Source organism: Suncus etruscus, chromosome 2 (genome assembly GCF_024139225.1).
Source record: "Suncus etruscus isolate mSunEtr1 chromosome 2, mSunEtr1.pri.cur, whole genome shotgun sequence".
In the NCBI taxonomy this organism is placed as follows: domain Eukaryota; kingdom Metazoa; phylum Chordata; class Mammalia; order Eulipotyphla; family Soricidae; genus Suncus; species Suncus etruscus.
This window is the reverse complement of record NC_064849.1, coordinates 50,958,795-50,973,819: the sequence shown is the minus strand read 5'-3', so window position 1 is coordinate 50,973,819 and position 15,025 is coordinate 50,958,795. Positions and strand designations below refer to the sequence as shown.

Sequence of the window (15,025 nt, the reverse complement as noted above, 5' to 3'; positions counted from 1 at the left end):
CATACCTTTAGATTTTTCTTACTGAGATCACATACTTCATTGGGTAGTGGCCTTGTGTCAGAAAGGGCATTCTGGATAGCAGAGCTCCAGAGACTAAACTTGACACATACTGGAAATTGAACTTCTGGCTCATACTGAAAGGTAGTATTCTTTTGCCACTGAGCCATTTCCATCTCTCTTTCCTGTCTTTCTCTGTTTAAACTTTCTTTGATATTAAATCAGATTGGAGCTAAGATTGGTGTCAACAGTTTTGTAGATTAACATGCATGTTTCAAGTATTGCATATAGTAAGAGTGAATAATTTTTCAAAAATATAATTTATTAAGTTACTTATATTAAATATATTTTGTTATGTATTATGTGTGTGTCTTGTGTGTATCAGTGTGTACATATAATGGAGATATCGAGTTCCAGGCAAAATGAATACAATCCCCTGATTGTAAAGTGCAAAGTAAAGCTTGAAACCTTTATTAGAAGCACTGACTTTTACAATAACATTTCTGTCTTTTGTTGTCTAAGATTGATACAAAGATGAAATGACACTTAGATTTATTGATATTAAAAGTTCAGCATAAATATCCAGAAGTAATTAGTCAATTGACTGTATTCTCAGTATAGTCTGCTTCCTTGTTTAGAATATTGTAGGTTTAGCATAATATAAATATACCTTGACTGAAGGTTTTATTTGATTAGGTTAGAAGCATAAACATTTGTCATGTTATGGACCATTTACTAATTCTTGTAAATGAAACATTATTTTAGGCCCCAAGAAAAATTCCAGAAAGCCCTGGAACCACTTTACTATTGCCATAGAAATAGATCCAAAATGCTACCAAAGCCTTTGAAGGAAGAGCTGTGGTCTGTCTTCAGATGGTGATTACTTTGCTGCAATTCAGGATATTAACATTGCCATAAAGGTTAAAAAATATATTTAGATCATATTATCATTAGCATAAATTTACACTGTACATGCATAGAGCCAAGTGAGAAGTTTACTGTAATACTTTTAAAAAAGTGACTTGTATAAATGAAAGTACATTCTTGGATTCTTGCTGCAGAACTGAGGCTTCCAGATGGGGAAAAATGAGGGGACTGAGAAGGGTGAGGGACTTGACTGTTCATTGCATGTGGTAGGAGGAATGTTGCCACTTTGGTGGTAGATGTGGTGAAGTGACATACATTCAAAGTGGGTGTAAACTTTTACTCCATATGTCATCTTGTAAAACAAGGTTACCGCAATTAGATAATAAATTATGTAAATTGTGTGGAATTGTTCTATTTCCCCCAAAGCCAATTCTTAGGCTAAAGTGATTGTTGCATCTATATTCTATTTGCATTTAATTTTTAAAACATAAATTGCTAAAAAAATTTGTTCCTCTCAGTAAATGAAGTTGAAAGTGTTAGGTGTTTAATAAAATTATTGTTTATAGTTATTATTATAAATAAGAAATAATGTTCTATTTTCAAAAGAATTAAAGACAATGTAATTTTGCCTCCCACTAGATTACTGTTTAGTGAAATGACATATATAAATCTCAAGGATTAAATCCTAGTGACAGAAATTCTTCTTGTTTTCTCTAGATTTTTGATACTACAGATTCTGATATAAATCATATATCTTTGAGTTGGAGAAAATGATAAAGATAATTGGAATTGTATAGGACAAAATAAGGCATATTTAGTTATTTGACTATTTTCCAACGTAGTAGACTTAAACAGCAAAGCTATCCTTGGGTCTATTCTACAGAATGGAACTGAGTAAAATACCAAGGTTTTTGTATTTTTGTTTGTTTTATTGCAACCAAATCAACAAAGTGTTGACATTGAACCAGCTCATGCTGAGCCCTTTCATTAAAATATTTGCCTCAAATGGGGGTTTTACCGGCCCTCTACAAATTACTGGTTTCCCCGCAAGTAGAATTTCATAATGCTCATTTTTTGCAGACATGAAATTGGAGATAAATACTATCCCCCAGATTCTAAGTACTCATACTATTAAATTGAAGATCAATACTCCTGCAGAATTACTTAACAAATCGTGGTGTGATTCATGAGTTTATGGGTCAACAACAGAATGCAATGAAAGACGATATCAAGCTGGCAATTTCTCTAATACCCCAATACTCCACTGGCTTACTTTAATGCAGGAAACTAATCTACTTTACAACACAGCAGTTTTCCCAGGTAATGTGAGTTTTCCTTAACATATTTCGTTTTGACACTAAATGCTTTCTTTGTTATCTCTAATTCAAAAACTCATACTTATATTCCTTGTGGTTGTTCACCTAGCTCTTCTTACAAAAAATGTCCTTTTATCTCTGTGCATTTAATAATTTTTTAAATGTTTATTCCCTAACGCATTCTATTTTCTTCATTATAAACATTTTATTTATTGAACATTTATTTAGTCCTTATTTTTTGTGGATTTCCCCAATTGTCTGCAACTATGTTTCTCTCCACTTGTTTCACCTCACCATCCTGGAATCTACTGCCCTTTTTATGCTCAAATTTACCTAAATCTTAGATTTCTCAAAATACCTTTCATAATGTGATTATTTAATTAATCTTACTTTCTACTTTTTAAAATTTCAGTCTTAATGGGAGTAAGAAAACTCGATATTAGTTCTGATTTTAGGACATCTTAACTTATATTTGCACCTTAATGAATAAAACCTGAAATAAAACGTGTTGGGTTATTAGATGATTCTTTTTATTTTCAACTCATTTGATTTGAATTTGAATTCATCATGTGATTGAAACTATTAGCCCATATTTGCTCTTTGTTCTATTGTTCTTTAATTTATCCTGTTCTTTGTCTATCTTTCTAAGTTAAAAGTTTTAATCTCTTGTAAACAGTTTAATTTCATTTGGTAAGTTATTATAGTAAGATTATGAAAGGTTATGCCTTTTCCACCAAGTACAGCTTTTTATGCCAGTGAGTTTTGGTCTGTACCACTTTTGCTTCTAGCAAATATTTCATCATCAATTTTATTTACTTTTTGACTGAAGAAAGAATGCATGAATTAAGAAAAGTTAGTAATTAAGATGTCCAAGAAGAAAGATTTTTATGTTTTCTATTTTTGAAATTTATTTTGGATTTTCATATATGGGTTTAATTTAATGCCTATATATATCTTCAAATTCCATGGTATATCAGATATAGTCCCTGACATATATACAATTTTTTATCTTGTTAATTATCCTTTTAATTGGTCCAATATTCATATCCCCCTATTTCTCAGTATACATAAACTGAAAAGACTTATTTTCAATATTCTACAATTAACCCATTGCCATATATTTTTAGCTTATAATTTCTACTTTAAAAATTTGTTACATTTATTAGCATGTTTATAATTTATGTAATGTTTATAAATTGCAATATCATTACATCATCATTATAAATGTTCTTTTTGTTTTTAATATTCTAAAATAAATGTTATAATTTATAATATAAAAATCCCTCTTCTCTGACTTTATAATTATTTACTCTTGGTATTCTTTTGACATTCTGAATTTCTAACATTTAGAATCCCTATTTTAGATATGTCTCTTTCACATAGCATAAAGCTGCATTTTTTTTTGCATTTTAACTTATGAATCAATTTGAAAATACTTTTAATAGGCAGGTTAAGTTCATTTAAATATTACATGATAAATTTGTCAGTATTCTATAATTTCATGTCATACATTTTATTTTTATATATTTTGAACTATTGTATAGTCTATTAGATTTACATTTTTAAGAGTTTTCTCAATATTTAGTAAGGTTTTTAGTTGTACTTTAATGATTACCTTGCACAGGGGCCATGCTAATCTTCTCTGTATCATTCCAGTTTTAGTATATGTGCTGCCAAAGTGATCTCTCTAATGGTTACCTTTATCAAAATACTTTATTTTTAGATTTCAAAATCCCAGGCACCTCTACTTGCTTAGTTTTTTTTCTACTATGAATAATAGTAAAATTATTCTTTAACTTGCCTTCCACTGTCTCTGTTCTGTTAGTCAGTTAACAGATAACAAAAAATAATGTTTATATTCCTTTTACTCTAACTTTTAATTTCAATTTATTTAAAAAATTTTGTTGTCCTACAACTCAATTTTTTTTATTTGCCCTGGTATTTATTATCACCCTTGAGAACTGTAAAAATTGGGTTTTTCTATAAAACTATATTTACTATTTGTTCAAGTAATTCTTTTATTATCCCTTAGATCCTTTCATGTACCCAATATTTTACTAGAGTGAATTTACTTCTTAACACACTTTCTTCTTTTTCTAATTTATTCCACATGTTTATAAATTTTATGATGTCTAATATTTTTTGGTAATCTTTCTATATTAAAATGTATTTGATATGATACAAATTTCCTTTATATAGCAACCAGGATTACAAACATGTTGTAATATGGGTTTCAGATATAAACTGCACATCCCACCTTCACCAGTGCAACTTGCCATCCAATGTACCCCTCTCCCCCAAATTCCCTCCTCTACCCCCTCCCTGTCTTCAGACAGGCATTCTATTTTTCTCTATCTATGTCATTGTAGATGTTAGTGTAGTATTTTTCTAGAATTGCAGCCAACACGAATCTTTGTAGTAAGCTTCATATCATTGGGTTGGTCCTTCTGACCCTCATCTCTATTGTCTCTGGGTATTATTATACTGTATTTTCTTAAATTAATTTTTCTTAAATCCCACAGATAAGTGAGACTTTTATTTTATTTTCCCATTTTTTGAGAGTTCGAATTTTTTCCCCTTGTTAAGTTCTTTTAGTATATCTTAGATATTAGCCCCTTATCAGAATGATGTTTTGTGAATTGTTTCTCCCATTCCATGGGTCATCTTCCTACCCTAGTCACTATTTCCTTTGAAGTGTAGAAGCTTTGATTTCTTACATTTTGATGTAATTCCAGTTGTTTATCTCTGCTTCCACTTGTTTGGACAGTGGTATTTGTTCCTTGAAGATGACTTTATTAGTTTCAATGTCATGGAGTGTTTTGCCTACATTTTCTTTGATATACCTTATAGTTTCAGGTCTAACATCAAGCTCATTAATCCATTTTGATTTGACCTTAGTGTATGGTTTTAGATAGAGGTCTGCGTTCATTATTTGCACGTGGCCTACAAGTTATCACAGCACCACTTGTTGAAGAGGCTTTTCTTGCTCCATTTTGCATTTCTTGCTCATTGTCAAAGATTAATTGATTGTATGTCTGGGGGTTATTCTCTGAATACTCAAGTCTATTCCACTGATTTGAGACTCTGTCTTTATTCCAGTACCATGCTGCTTTAATTATTATTGTTTTTTTTGTAAAATTTAACGTTGGGAAAGTAATGCTTCCCATTTTCTTTTTTCTCAGAGTAGCTTTAAATATCTTGGGCATTTATAGTTTCAATTGAATTTCAGGAGTGTTTGATCCACTTCTTTAAATAACGTCATGGTCATCCTTAGAGGGATTGCACTAAATCTGTACAATGCTTTGGGGAGTATTGTCATTTTAATTATATTAATCCTCCCAATCCTTGAACTGGGTATATGTTTTCATTTTATTGTGTCCACTTCCTCTTTATTTTATTTCTTGTTTTGAAGTTTTCTTTGTATTGGTCCTTAACTTTTTTAGTTAAGTTGACTCCAAGGTATTTGGGTTTCTGTGGTGCTATTGTGAATGTGATTTTTTTGTAATGCCTATTTATTCTCTATCATTATTTGTGTATAAGGAAGCCATTGATTTTGTTTGTTAATTTTGTATCCTGCCACTTTGCTATATGAATATTGTTTCTAGAAGTTTTTTGGTGGAATCTTTAGGATTTTATAAGTATAGTATCATGTCATCTGCAAACAGTGAGAGCTTGACTTCTTCCTTTCCTATCTGGATGCCATTGATATATTTTCTTGCTTAATTTCTATGACAATTACTTTCATACTATGTTGAATAAGAGTGGTGTGGGGGCAGAGTTGCCTTGTGCCAGATCTTAGGGGAAAGGCTTTCAGTTTTTGCCCATTGAGTATATTATTTGCTATAGGCTTGTGGTAAATGGCCTTGACTATATTGATAAAAGTTCCATCCATTCCCATCTTGATGAGAGTTTTTATTATGAATGAATTGGACATTATCAAATGCTTTCTTTGCATCTATTGATATGATCCTGTGGTTTTACTTTTGTTGATCTGGTGCATTACACTGATTGACTTGTATATGTTGAACCATTCTTGCATCTCTGGAATGAATCCTACTTGGTTATGGTGTTTGACGTTCTTGAGGAGGCAGGCATTGGATCCTAGTTGCTAGAATTGTGTTGAGGATATTTGCATCTATGTTCATCAGGGATATTGGTCTTTATTTCTCTTTTTTTGTGGGATATCTGTTGCTTTCAGTATCAGGGTGATGTTACCTTCATAAAAAGTGTTTGCTAGTGTTTCTGTTTCTTTAAATTCCTAGAAGAACCTAAAAAGGATTGGTATTAGTTCCTCTTGAAAGGTTTGAAATAATTTGTTAGTGAATCCATCTGGGCCTGGGCTTTTGTTTATGGGAAGGATTTTGATTACCACTTTAATTTCCTCAATAGTTATGGGTCTGTTCAGATATGCTATATCATCTTGACCCAATCATAGGAGGTTATAAGAAACCAAGAATCTATTCATTTATTTCAGGTTCTCATATTTTGTAGTATAGAATTTCTCAAAGTAATCTCTAAATAACCTTTGAATTTCTGTAGTATCTGTAGTAATCTGCCTATTTTCATTACTTATTCAGTTTATTAAGTTTTGCTCTTCCTTTCTTTGTGAGTTTTACTAGTGGTTTATTGAACTTATTTTTTCAAATAACCAACTCTTGCTTTCATTGATTTTTCAGATTTTTTTTTATTTCATGTTCATTGATTTCTGCTCTAAGCTTTATTATTTCCTTCTACCTTCTTATTTTTGGTTAATTTTGATGATTACATTTTAGTTTAATAAGCTGTGCTATTAAGCTATTTATGTAAGCCCCTTCTTCCTTTTAGATGAATAATTGAAAATCTTTAAATTTTCCTCATAGTGCTTCTTTTGCTGTATCCCACAGATTTTTGATAATTTGTGTTTTTATTCTCATTTGTTTCCAGAAATTTTGATTTTCTTTTTTGATTTCATCTCTGATTCCTGTTTTTTTTCTTCAGTAATGAGCTATTTAATTTTTAGATATTAAAATGTTTTCTCTGTGTCTGCTTGTTATTCACTCGTAGTTTCAGTGGTTTATGATCTGAGAAGGTAGTATGTACAACTTCCATCATATTTATTTTATGTAGGTAAGTTTTTTGGGCTAGCATTTGGTCTATTTTGCAGAATGACATATGTGCTTTGAAGAAGAATGTGTATACAATTTTCTAGGAGCAGAGTGTCTTATATATTTTTTTATCCTTTATTTTCTGGCTTATCTTCTAGTTTCATCCATGTTGCATTGAATTCATGATTGTATCATATCTTTAGAGTTATGTAGTATTCCATTGTATATATGTACCATGTCTCCATAATACACCTCATAATTCACCTCTCAGCTATTGTGCTGAGTGATGTGATGGATATTGGTGTACACATATCCTTTTGAATAAATGTTTTTCTCTACTGGAGATAGATACCTAAAAGTGAAATTGCTGGATTATATGGCAGCTTGATTCTGAGTTTACTGAGAACACTTCAAGTTGTTTTCCATAGAGTTTGAAACAGACAAAGTCTCACCAATGAGAGTTACTTTTTAATTACATCCCTGCCAATACATATTGTTTCCAATAATTTTGACATGAACATTCTTATCACTAGTGTAAGATAATTTTTTGTAGTCATCTTGATTTGAATTTCCTTAATGATAAGTGATGATGAGAATTTTTTTCATGTGTCTTTTGATTATTTGTTGTTCTTCTTCAGAGAAATATCTATTCAGTTTTCCTCATTATATGATAGGGTTTTTAGATTTAGGGGAGGCTATTTTTATAAGTAATTTGTATGTTCTAGATTACAACCATTTATCTAAAGTGTTGAGTGAAAATATTTTCTCCCACTTGTCATTTAGCTTTATTCTTCTGTGTTTCTTGTGCTATACAGAAACTTTTTAGTTTGATATATTCCAATTTATTAAGTTTTGGTTCTGTAGCCTTGCATTATATTGTTGAAGGCTTTTTTTTTTTTTGACATCTAGATCTTGGAGCATTCTACCAATTTTAATTCACAATTAAAGCTCTCAACAAAATAGCGGTGAAATGAACCTTCCTCAAGATAATGACAGTTATTTATAAAAATGCATAGCCAATATTATTCTTAGTAATAAAAAAACTGAAAGCATTTTCACTGAGGACAGGCCCAAGGCTGTGATGTCTTCACACTTATTCAACATTATTGGAAGTCCTAGCAACAACAATCAGTCAAGAGAAGAAAATCAGTAGGATTCAAATTGGAAAAGAGGAAGTCAAACTATCTCTATTTGCAGATGACATGATGATATGCATCTGAAAACTTTAAAGAGTCCACAAAAAAGCTCCTAGAAACACTAAATCAATATAGCAGAGTGGACGGCTACAAAGTCCATACGCAGAAATCAGTTACATTTCTTTATACAAATAATGAATCAGAGTTGAAAGAGATCAAAGAGTCTATCCCACTTAAAATAGTGTAAAAAATATCAAGTACTCAGAATCAACTTCACAAGAGAGGAAAGACCTATATGATGAAAACTTGCAAACACTTACGAAAACAATGGAAAAGACCTGTGGTAATGGAAAAACATTCCATGCTAATGGATTGGAAGAATTAGAATTACCAAAATGAACATTACCTAAACTATGAGATAGATTCAATATAATCTCTATACAAATTCAAACAACAATCTCCAAAGATTAAGAACAGTCAATTATAAAGTTTGTGTTGAATAATAAAAGTCCCCTGTTATAAAAAACCATAATACTGAAAACCAAGGAACTGGGGGTATCTCATTACCTAAATTGCACTACAAAGTCATAGTGATCAAAAAGACAAGGCATTAGAACAAAGAAATATTTTCTGATCAATGAGTCATAACAGAGTATCCAACAACAAGTCCCCAAGTACATGATTTAATAGGTTTTTTAAATTTTAAATAATAATTTATTTATTTAAGTACCATGGTTACAAAAATGTTTTTCACCCCTTGCCTGTCTTTGGAACAAGCATACTATTTCTCTTTCTCTCTCACTAACATTGTCATGGTAGTTGTTAGTGAAGTAATTTCTCAGACTGTGTTCTTCACTCTTTGTGGTAAGCTTTATATTATGGGCTGGTCCTTCCAGCCTATCTCTCTATTGTCTTTGGGTAGTATTACCATAAAGTCTTTTTTTTCCCTTAAATTCCAGATGATTGAGACTATTTTATATCTCTCTCTCTGACTCATTTCACTCACCATGATAATCTCCATGTCCATCCATGTATAGGCAAATTTCATTACTTTATTTTTCTAACATTGTGTATATGTACCACAGTTTCTTTAGCCATTCATCTGTTCTGAAGTATCTGGGTTAGTTCCATATTCAGGCTATTAAATACCTTTATATCAGACATGAAACCATAGCTATATAAAAGAAAATGTAGGCAAAACATTCTATGATCTTGAAACTAAAGGTATCTTCAAGGAGGAAACACTTGTCCAAACAAGTGAAAACAGAGATAAACAAATGGGACTTCATTAAACTGAGAAGCTTCTGCACCTCAAAACAAAAGATGACTAAATTACAAAGGCCACCCACAAAATGAAAGAAACTAGTCACCCAATCCATCGGATAAGAGGCTAATATCTAAGATATATAAGGGACTGGCAGAATTTAACAAGAAAATATCATATAACCGCATCAAGAAATGGGAAGGAAAAATTAACAGACCGTTCCTCAAATAAAAAATACAGATGGCCAAAAGGCACATGAAAAATTGTCCCACATCACTAATCATCAGGGAGATGTAAATCAAAACAACTATGAGATATCATCTCACACCATGGACACTGGCATCACACATCACACATCAAAGGAACAACCAGTTCTGTCATGGATGCTGGGAGAAAGAAACTTATTCACTGCTAGTATAAAAGCCTTCTAGTTAAACCTTTCTGTAAAACAATATATATATCTTTTCTTCAAAAAATTAGAAATTGAGGTTCCATATAATCCAGCAATACCACTCCTAGGGCTACACCCTAGAAACACAAAAACACAAAACAAAAATGTCCTCTGTATTTCTATGTTCATTGCAGTGATCAATTCATTTTTAACAAAGGGGTAGAGAACATAAAATGGGATAGATGCTAAAATAAATGCTGTTGGGACAACTGGATAATCTCATGTAAGAAATTAAGGGTGGATCCATATATCACATTGTACACAAAGGTCTACTCAACTTCCCAAAGACCTTGAGATATGACCTGAATTTATAAAATAAATTAAAAAAAATTTTTAATGAGTGTTACATTTTTTTCAGATGAGTGTTACATCTTATCAAAAAGCTTTTTCTGTAACAATTGATATGCTCATATGATTTTTATCATTTTATTTCACTGATGTGTGTGTGTGTGATGTTAATTTATTTGCATATGCTGAAAGAACCTTGTATCCTTATCTGGGATGAGATCCTCTTGGTCATGATGTATTTTTTTTATCCCCCAATTCACAATACAGACCAGGCAAAGGGCCTGTGTTGAGGTGTATATGGGGTGCATTTACTGTACTCCTCTATCTATACAATCAGTGTAAAGAACATAGCCTGTAGTAAGAATTGGGAGGCCTTATCTTTTCTTTTCATTTTTTGATTTTTTAATATATATACATATATATATAATCCTTCACCAGTGCAACATTCCCATGACCAATATCCCAAGTGTCCTTTCTCCCTACCCCACACCAGCCTGTACTCTAGACAGGATTTCTACTTCCCTCATTCAGTCACATTTTGTTGATAGTTCAGCGTAATTATTTCTGTGACTGCACTAAACGATCCCTGTGGTGAGCTTCATGTCGGAAGTTGGACCCTCCAGTCCTCCTCTAGTTTGTCTCTGAGAATCATTACACAAATATTTTTCATTTTTCTCAAAACCCATAGATGAGGGAGAATATTATGTGTTTATCTCCCTCTGACTTATTTCACTCAGCATAATAGATTCCATATACATTCATGTATAGGAAAATTTTATGACTTCATCTCTTCTGATGGCTGCATAATATTCCATTGTGTGTATGTACCATAGTTTCTTTAACCATTCATCTATTGAGGGGCATATAGGCTATTTCCAGAGTCTGGCTATTGTAAACAACACTGCAATGAATATAGATGTGAGGAAGAGATTTTTGTATTGTATTTTTGTGTTCCTAGGATATATTCCTTAGAGTGGTATAGCTGGATCATATGGGAGCTCAACTTCCAGCTTTTGGAGAAATCTCCATATTGCTTTCCACAAAGGTTGGATTAGATGGCATTCCCACCAGCAGTGGATAAGAGTTCCTTTCTCTTCACATCAAAAGGTTCCTGGAAACAAATGACAATAATAACACAAACTATCAGAACTTATAGGACACAGCAAAAGCAGTACTGAGAGGAAAATTTATAGCTTTGCAAGCAAACATCAGGAAGGAAAAAGGGTCTTACCTGAGTAGCTTAATGACACAGCTAATAGAACTAGAGAGTGCTCAACAGAAGCACCCAAAAATATGGAGACAGAAGAAAATAACAAAGCTGAGAGCAGAAATCAACGAAGTGAAAACCCAAAAAACAATCCAAAAGATAAACAAAAGCAGAAGTTGGTTCTTTGAAAAAATAAAAAAGATTGATAGACCACTGGCAAAACTAACAAAGAAAGAGAGAAAAACTTGATAACTCGTACTAGGAATGAAAAAGGAGAGATCACTACTAATATGACAGAGATTCAAAGGGTAATCAGAAACTACTTTGAGAAACTCTACGCCACTAAAAATAAGAACCTGGAAGAAATGGAAAAATTCCTGGATCTTTATAATCTTACACAGTTGAAGGAAGAGGATGTAGCATATCTAAACACCCCATCACTATTGATGAAATTAAAACGCTAATCAAATGTCTGCCCAAAAACAAAAGCCCAGGCCCAGATGGCTTCACTAATGAATTCTTTCAAACTTTCCAAGAGGAACTACTACCAATCCTGGCAAGACTCTTTCATGAAATTGAACAAACAGAAACGCTTACAAATAGCTTTTATGAAGCCAACATCACCTTGATACCTAAACAAGACAGAGATGCTACAAAAAAAAGAAAATTACAGACCAATATCGCTGATGAATGCAGATGCAAAGATCTTCAACAAAATCCTGGCAAATAGGATTCAATGCCTCATTAAGAAGATCATCCACTACGATCAAGTAGGTTTCACCCCAGGAATGCAAGGATGGTATAACATCCGTAAATCTATCAACATAATACACAACATCAACAACAAGAAAAATAAAAACCACATGATCATATCAATAGATGTAGAGAAAGCATTTGATAAGGCCCAACACCCATTCTTGATCAAAACTCTCAGCAAGATGGGAATAGAAGGAACCTATCTCAATATAGTTAAGGCCATCTACCACAAGCCAGTGGCAAATATTATCCTCAATGGAGGAAAACTAAAAGCCTTCCTTTTAAATTCTGGCACAAGACAAGGCTGTCCTCTCTCACCACTCCTATTCAACATAGCACTGGAAGTACTCACTATAGTGATTAGGCAAGAAAAAGATATCAAGGGAAAGGAAGAAGTCAAGCTCTCATTGTTTGCAGATGACATGATACTCTACTTAGAAAACCCTAAAGACTCTACCAAAAAGCTTCTAGAAACAATAGACTCATATACCAAGGTGGCAGGCTACAAAATTAACACACAAAATTCAATGGCCTTTCTATACCCCAGTAGTAATAAGGAAGGAAGAAATGGACATTAAGAAAACAACCCCATTCACAATAGTGCCACACAAACTCAAATATCTTGGAATCAACTTGACTAAAAATGTGAAGGACCTATACAAAGAAAACTATAAAACTCTGCTCCAAGAAATAGGAGAGGACAAGCGGAAATGGAAACACATACCCTGTTCATGGATTGGCAGGATTAACATTATCAAAATGGCAATACTCCCCAAGGCATTATACAGATTTAATGCAATCCCTCTAAAGATACCCATGACATTCTTCAAAGAAGTGGATCAGGCACTTTTGAAATTCGTTTGGAACAATAAATACCCTAGAATAGCTAAAGCAATTATTGGGAAAAAGAATATGGGAAGAATTACTTTCCCAACTTTAAACTTTACTACAAAGCAATAGTTATCAAAACAGCATGGTATTGGAATAAGGACAGGCCCTCAGATCAGTGGAATAGGCTTGAATACTCAGAGAATGTTCCCCAGACATACAATCACCTAATGTTTGATAAAGGATCAAGAAATCCTAAATGGAGCAAAGAAAGCCTCTTCAACAAGTGGTGTTGGCACAACTGGATAGCCACTTGCAAAAAATTGAACTTAGACCCCCAGCTAACATCATGTACAAAGTAAAATACAAATGGATTAAAGACCTTGATTTCAGACCCAAAACCATAAGATATATAGAACAACACATAGGCAAAACACTCCAGGACATTGAGACTACAGGCATCTTCAAGGAGGAAACTGCACTCTCCAAGCAAGTCAAAGCAGAGATTAACAGATGGGAATATATTAAGTTGAGAAGCTTCTGCACCTCAAAGCAAATAGTGCCCAGGATTCAAGAGCCACCCACTGAGTGGGAGAAACTATTCACCCAATACCCATTAGATAAGGGGCTAATCTCCAAAATATACAAGGCACTGACAGAAATTTACAAGAAAAAAACATTTAATCCCATCAAAAAAATGGAAGAAGAAATGAACAGACATTTTGACAAAGAAGAAATACAAATGGCCAAAAGACACATGAAAAAATGCTCCACATCATTAATCATCAGGGAGATGCAACTCAAAACAACTATGAGGTATCATCCCACACCACAGAGAATGGCACACATCACAAAGAATGAGAATAAACTGTTGGCGGGGATGTGGAGAGAAAGGAACTCTTATCCACTGCTGGTGGGGATGCCGTCTAGTTCAACCTTTATGGAAAGCGATATGGAGATTCCTCCAAAAACTGGAAATCCAGCTCCCATACGATCCAGCTATACCTCTCCTAGAAATATACCCTAGGAACACAAAAATACAATACAAAAACCCCTTCCTTACACCTATATTCATTGCAGCACTATTTACCATAGCAAGACTCTGGAAACAACCAAGATGCCCTTCAACAGACAAATGGCTAAAGAAACTGTGGTACATATACACAATGGAATATTATGCAGCTGTCAGGAGAGATGAAGTCATAAATTTTCCTATACATGGATGTACATGAAATATATTATGCTGAGTGAAATAAGTCAGAGAGAGAGAGAGAGAGAAATGCAGAATGGTCTCACTCAACTATGGGTTTTAAGAAAAATGAAAGACATTCTTGCAATAATAATTTTCAGACACAAACGAGAAAAGAGCTGGAAAATCCAGCTCACCTCAGGAAGCTTACCACAAAGAGTGATGAGTTTAGTTAGAGAAATAACTACATTTTGAACTGTCCTAATAATGAGAATGTGTGAGGGTAATGGAAAGACTGTCTAGAGTACAGGCGGGGGTCATGTGGGGAGGAGGTTGATTTGGGACATTGGTGATGGGAACGTTGCACTGGTGATGGGTGCTGTTCTTTACATGACTGAAACCCAAACACAATCATGTATGTAATAACGTTGTTTAAATAAAAAAAATAAAAAAAATAAAAAAAGAAAAAATAACTATTGCTTTGTAATACAGTTTAAAGTTGGGGTAAGTAATACCTCTCATATTCCTTTTCCCAAGTATTGCTTTACCTGTTCGTGGTTATTTATTGTTCCAAATGAATTTTAGAAGTGTTTGATCCACTTCTTTGAAAAATGTCATGGGTATCTTTAGAGGGATCACATT

The 15,025-nt window shown here is 33.0% G+C and overlaps 1 protein-coding gene and 2 non-coding genes across 3 annotated transcripts in view; 1 reads left to right on the top strand and 2 right to left on the bottom strand.

Annotated features, from left to right (window-relative positions):
* The window catches only part of TTC6 (tetratricopeptide repeat domain 6), a 221,602-nt gene that overhangs the window by 191,279 nt on the left and 15,298 nt on the right, over positions 1–15,025 (top strand). Inside the window, 7 exon segments of the mRNA XM_049768952.1 lie at positions 763–833; positions 835–868; positions 871–917; positions 2,007–2,024; positions 2,026–2,127; positions 2,129–2,152; positions 2,155–2,184. Of these exon segments, the coding sequence (XP_049624909.1) occupies positions 763–833; positions 835–868; positions 871–917; positions 2,007–2,024; positions 2,026–2,127; positions 2,129–2,152; positions 2,155–2,184 (326 nt within the window).
* LOC126002360 (U6 spliceosomal RNA) lies at positions 3,757–3,866 on the bottom strand. Its single transcript, XR_007493091.1, has one exon. It is a non-coding gene; the product is annotated as a U6 spliceosomal RNA (small nuclear RNA).
* On the bottom strand, positions 10,646–10,777 carry LOC126002681 (small nucleolar RNA SNORA51). The gene has a single exon (XR_007493357.1). It is a non-coding gene; the product is annotated as a small nucleolar RNA SNORA51 (small nucleolar RNA).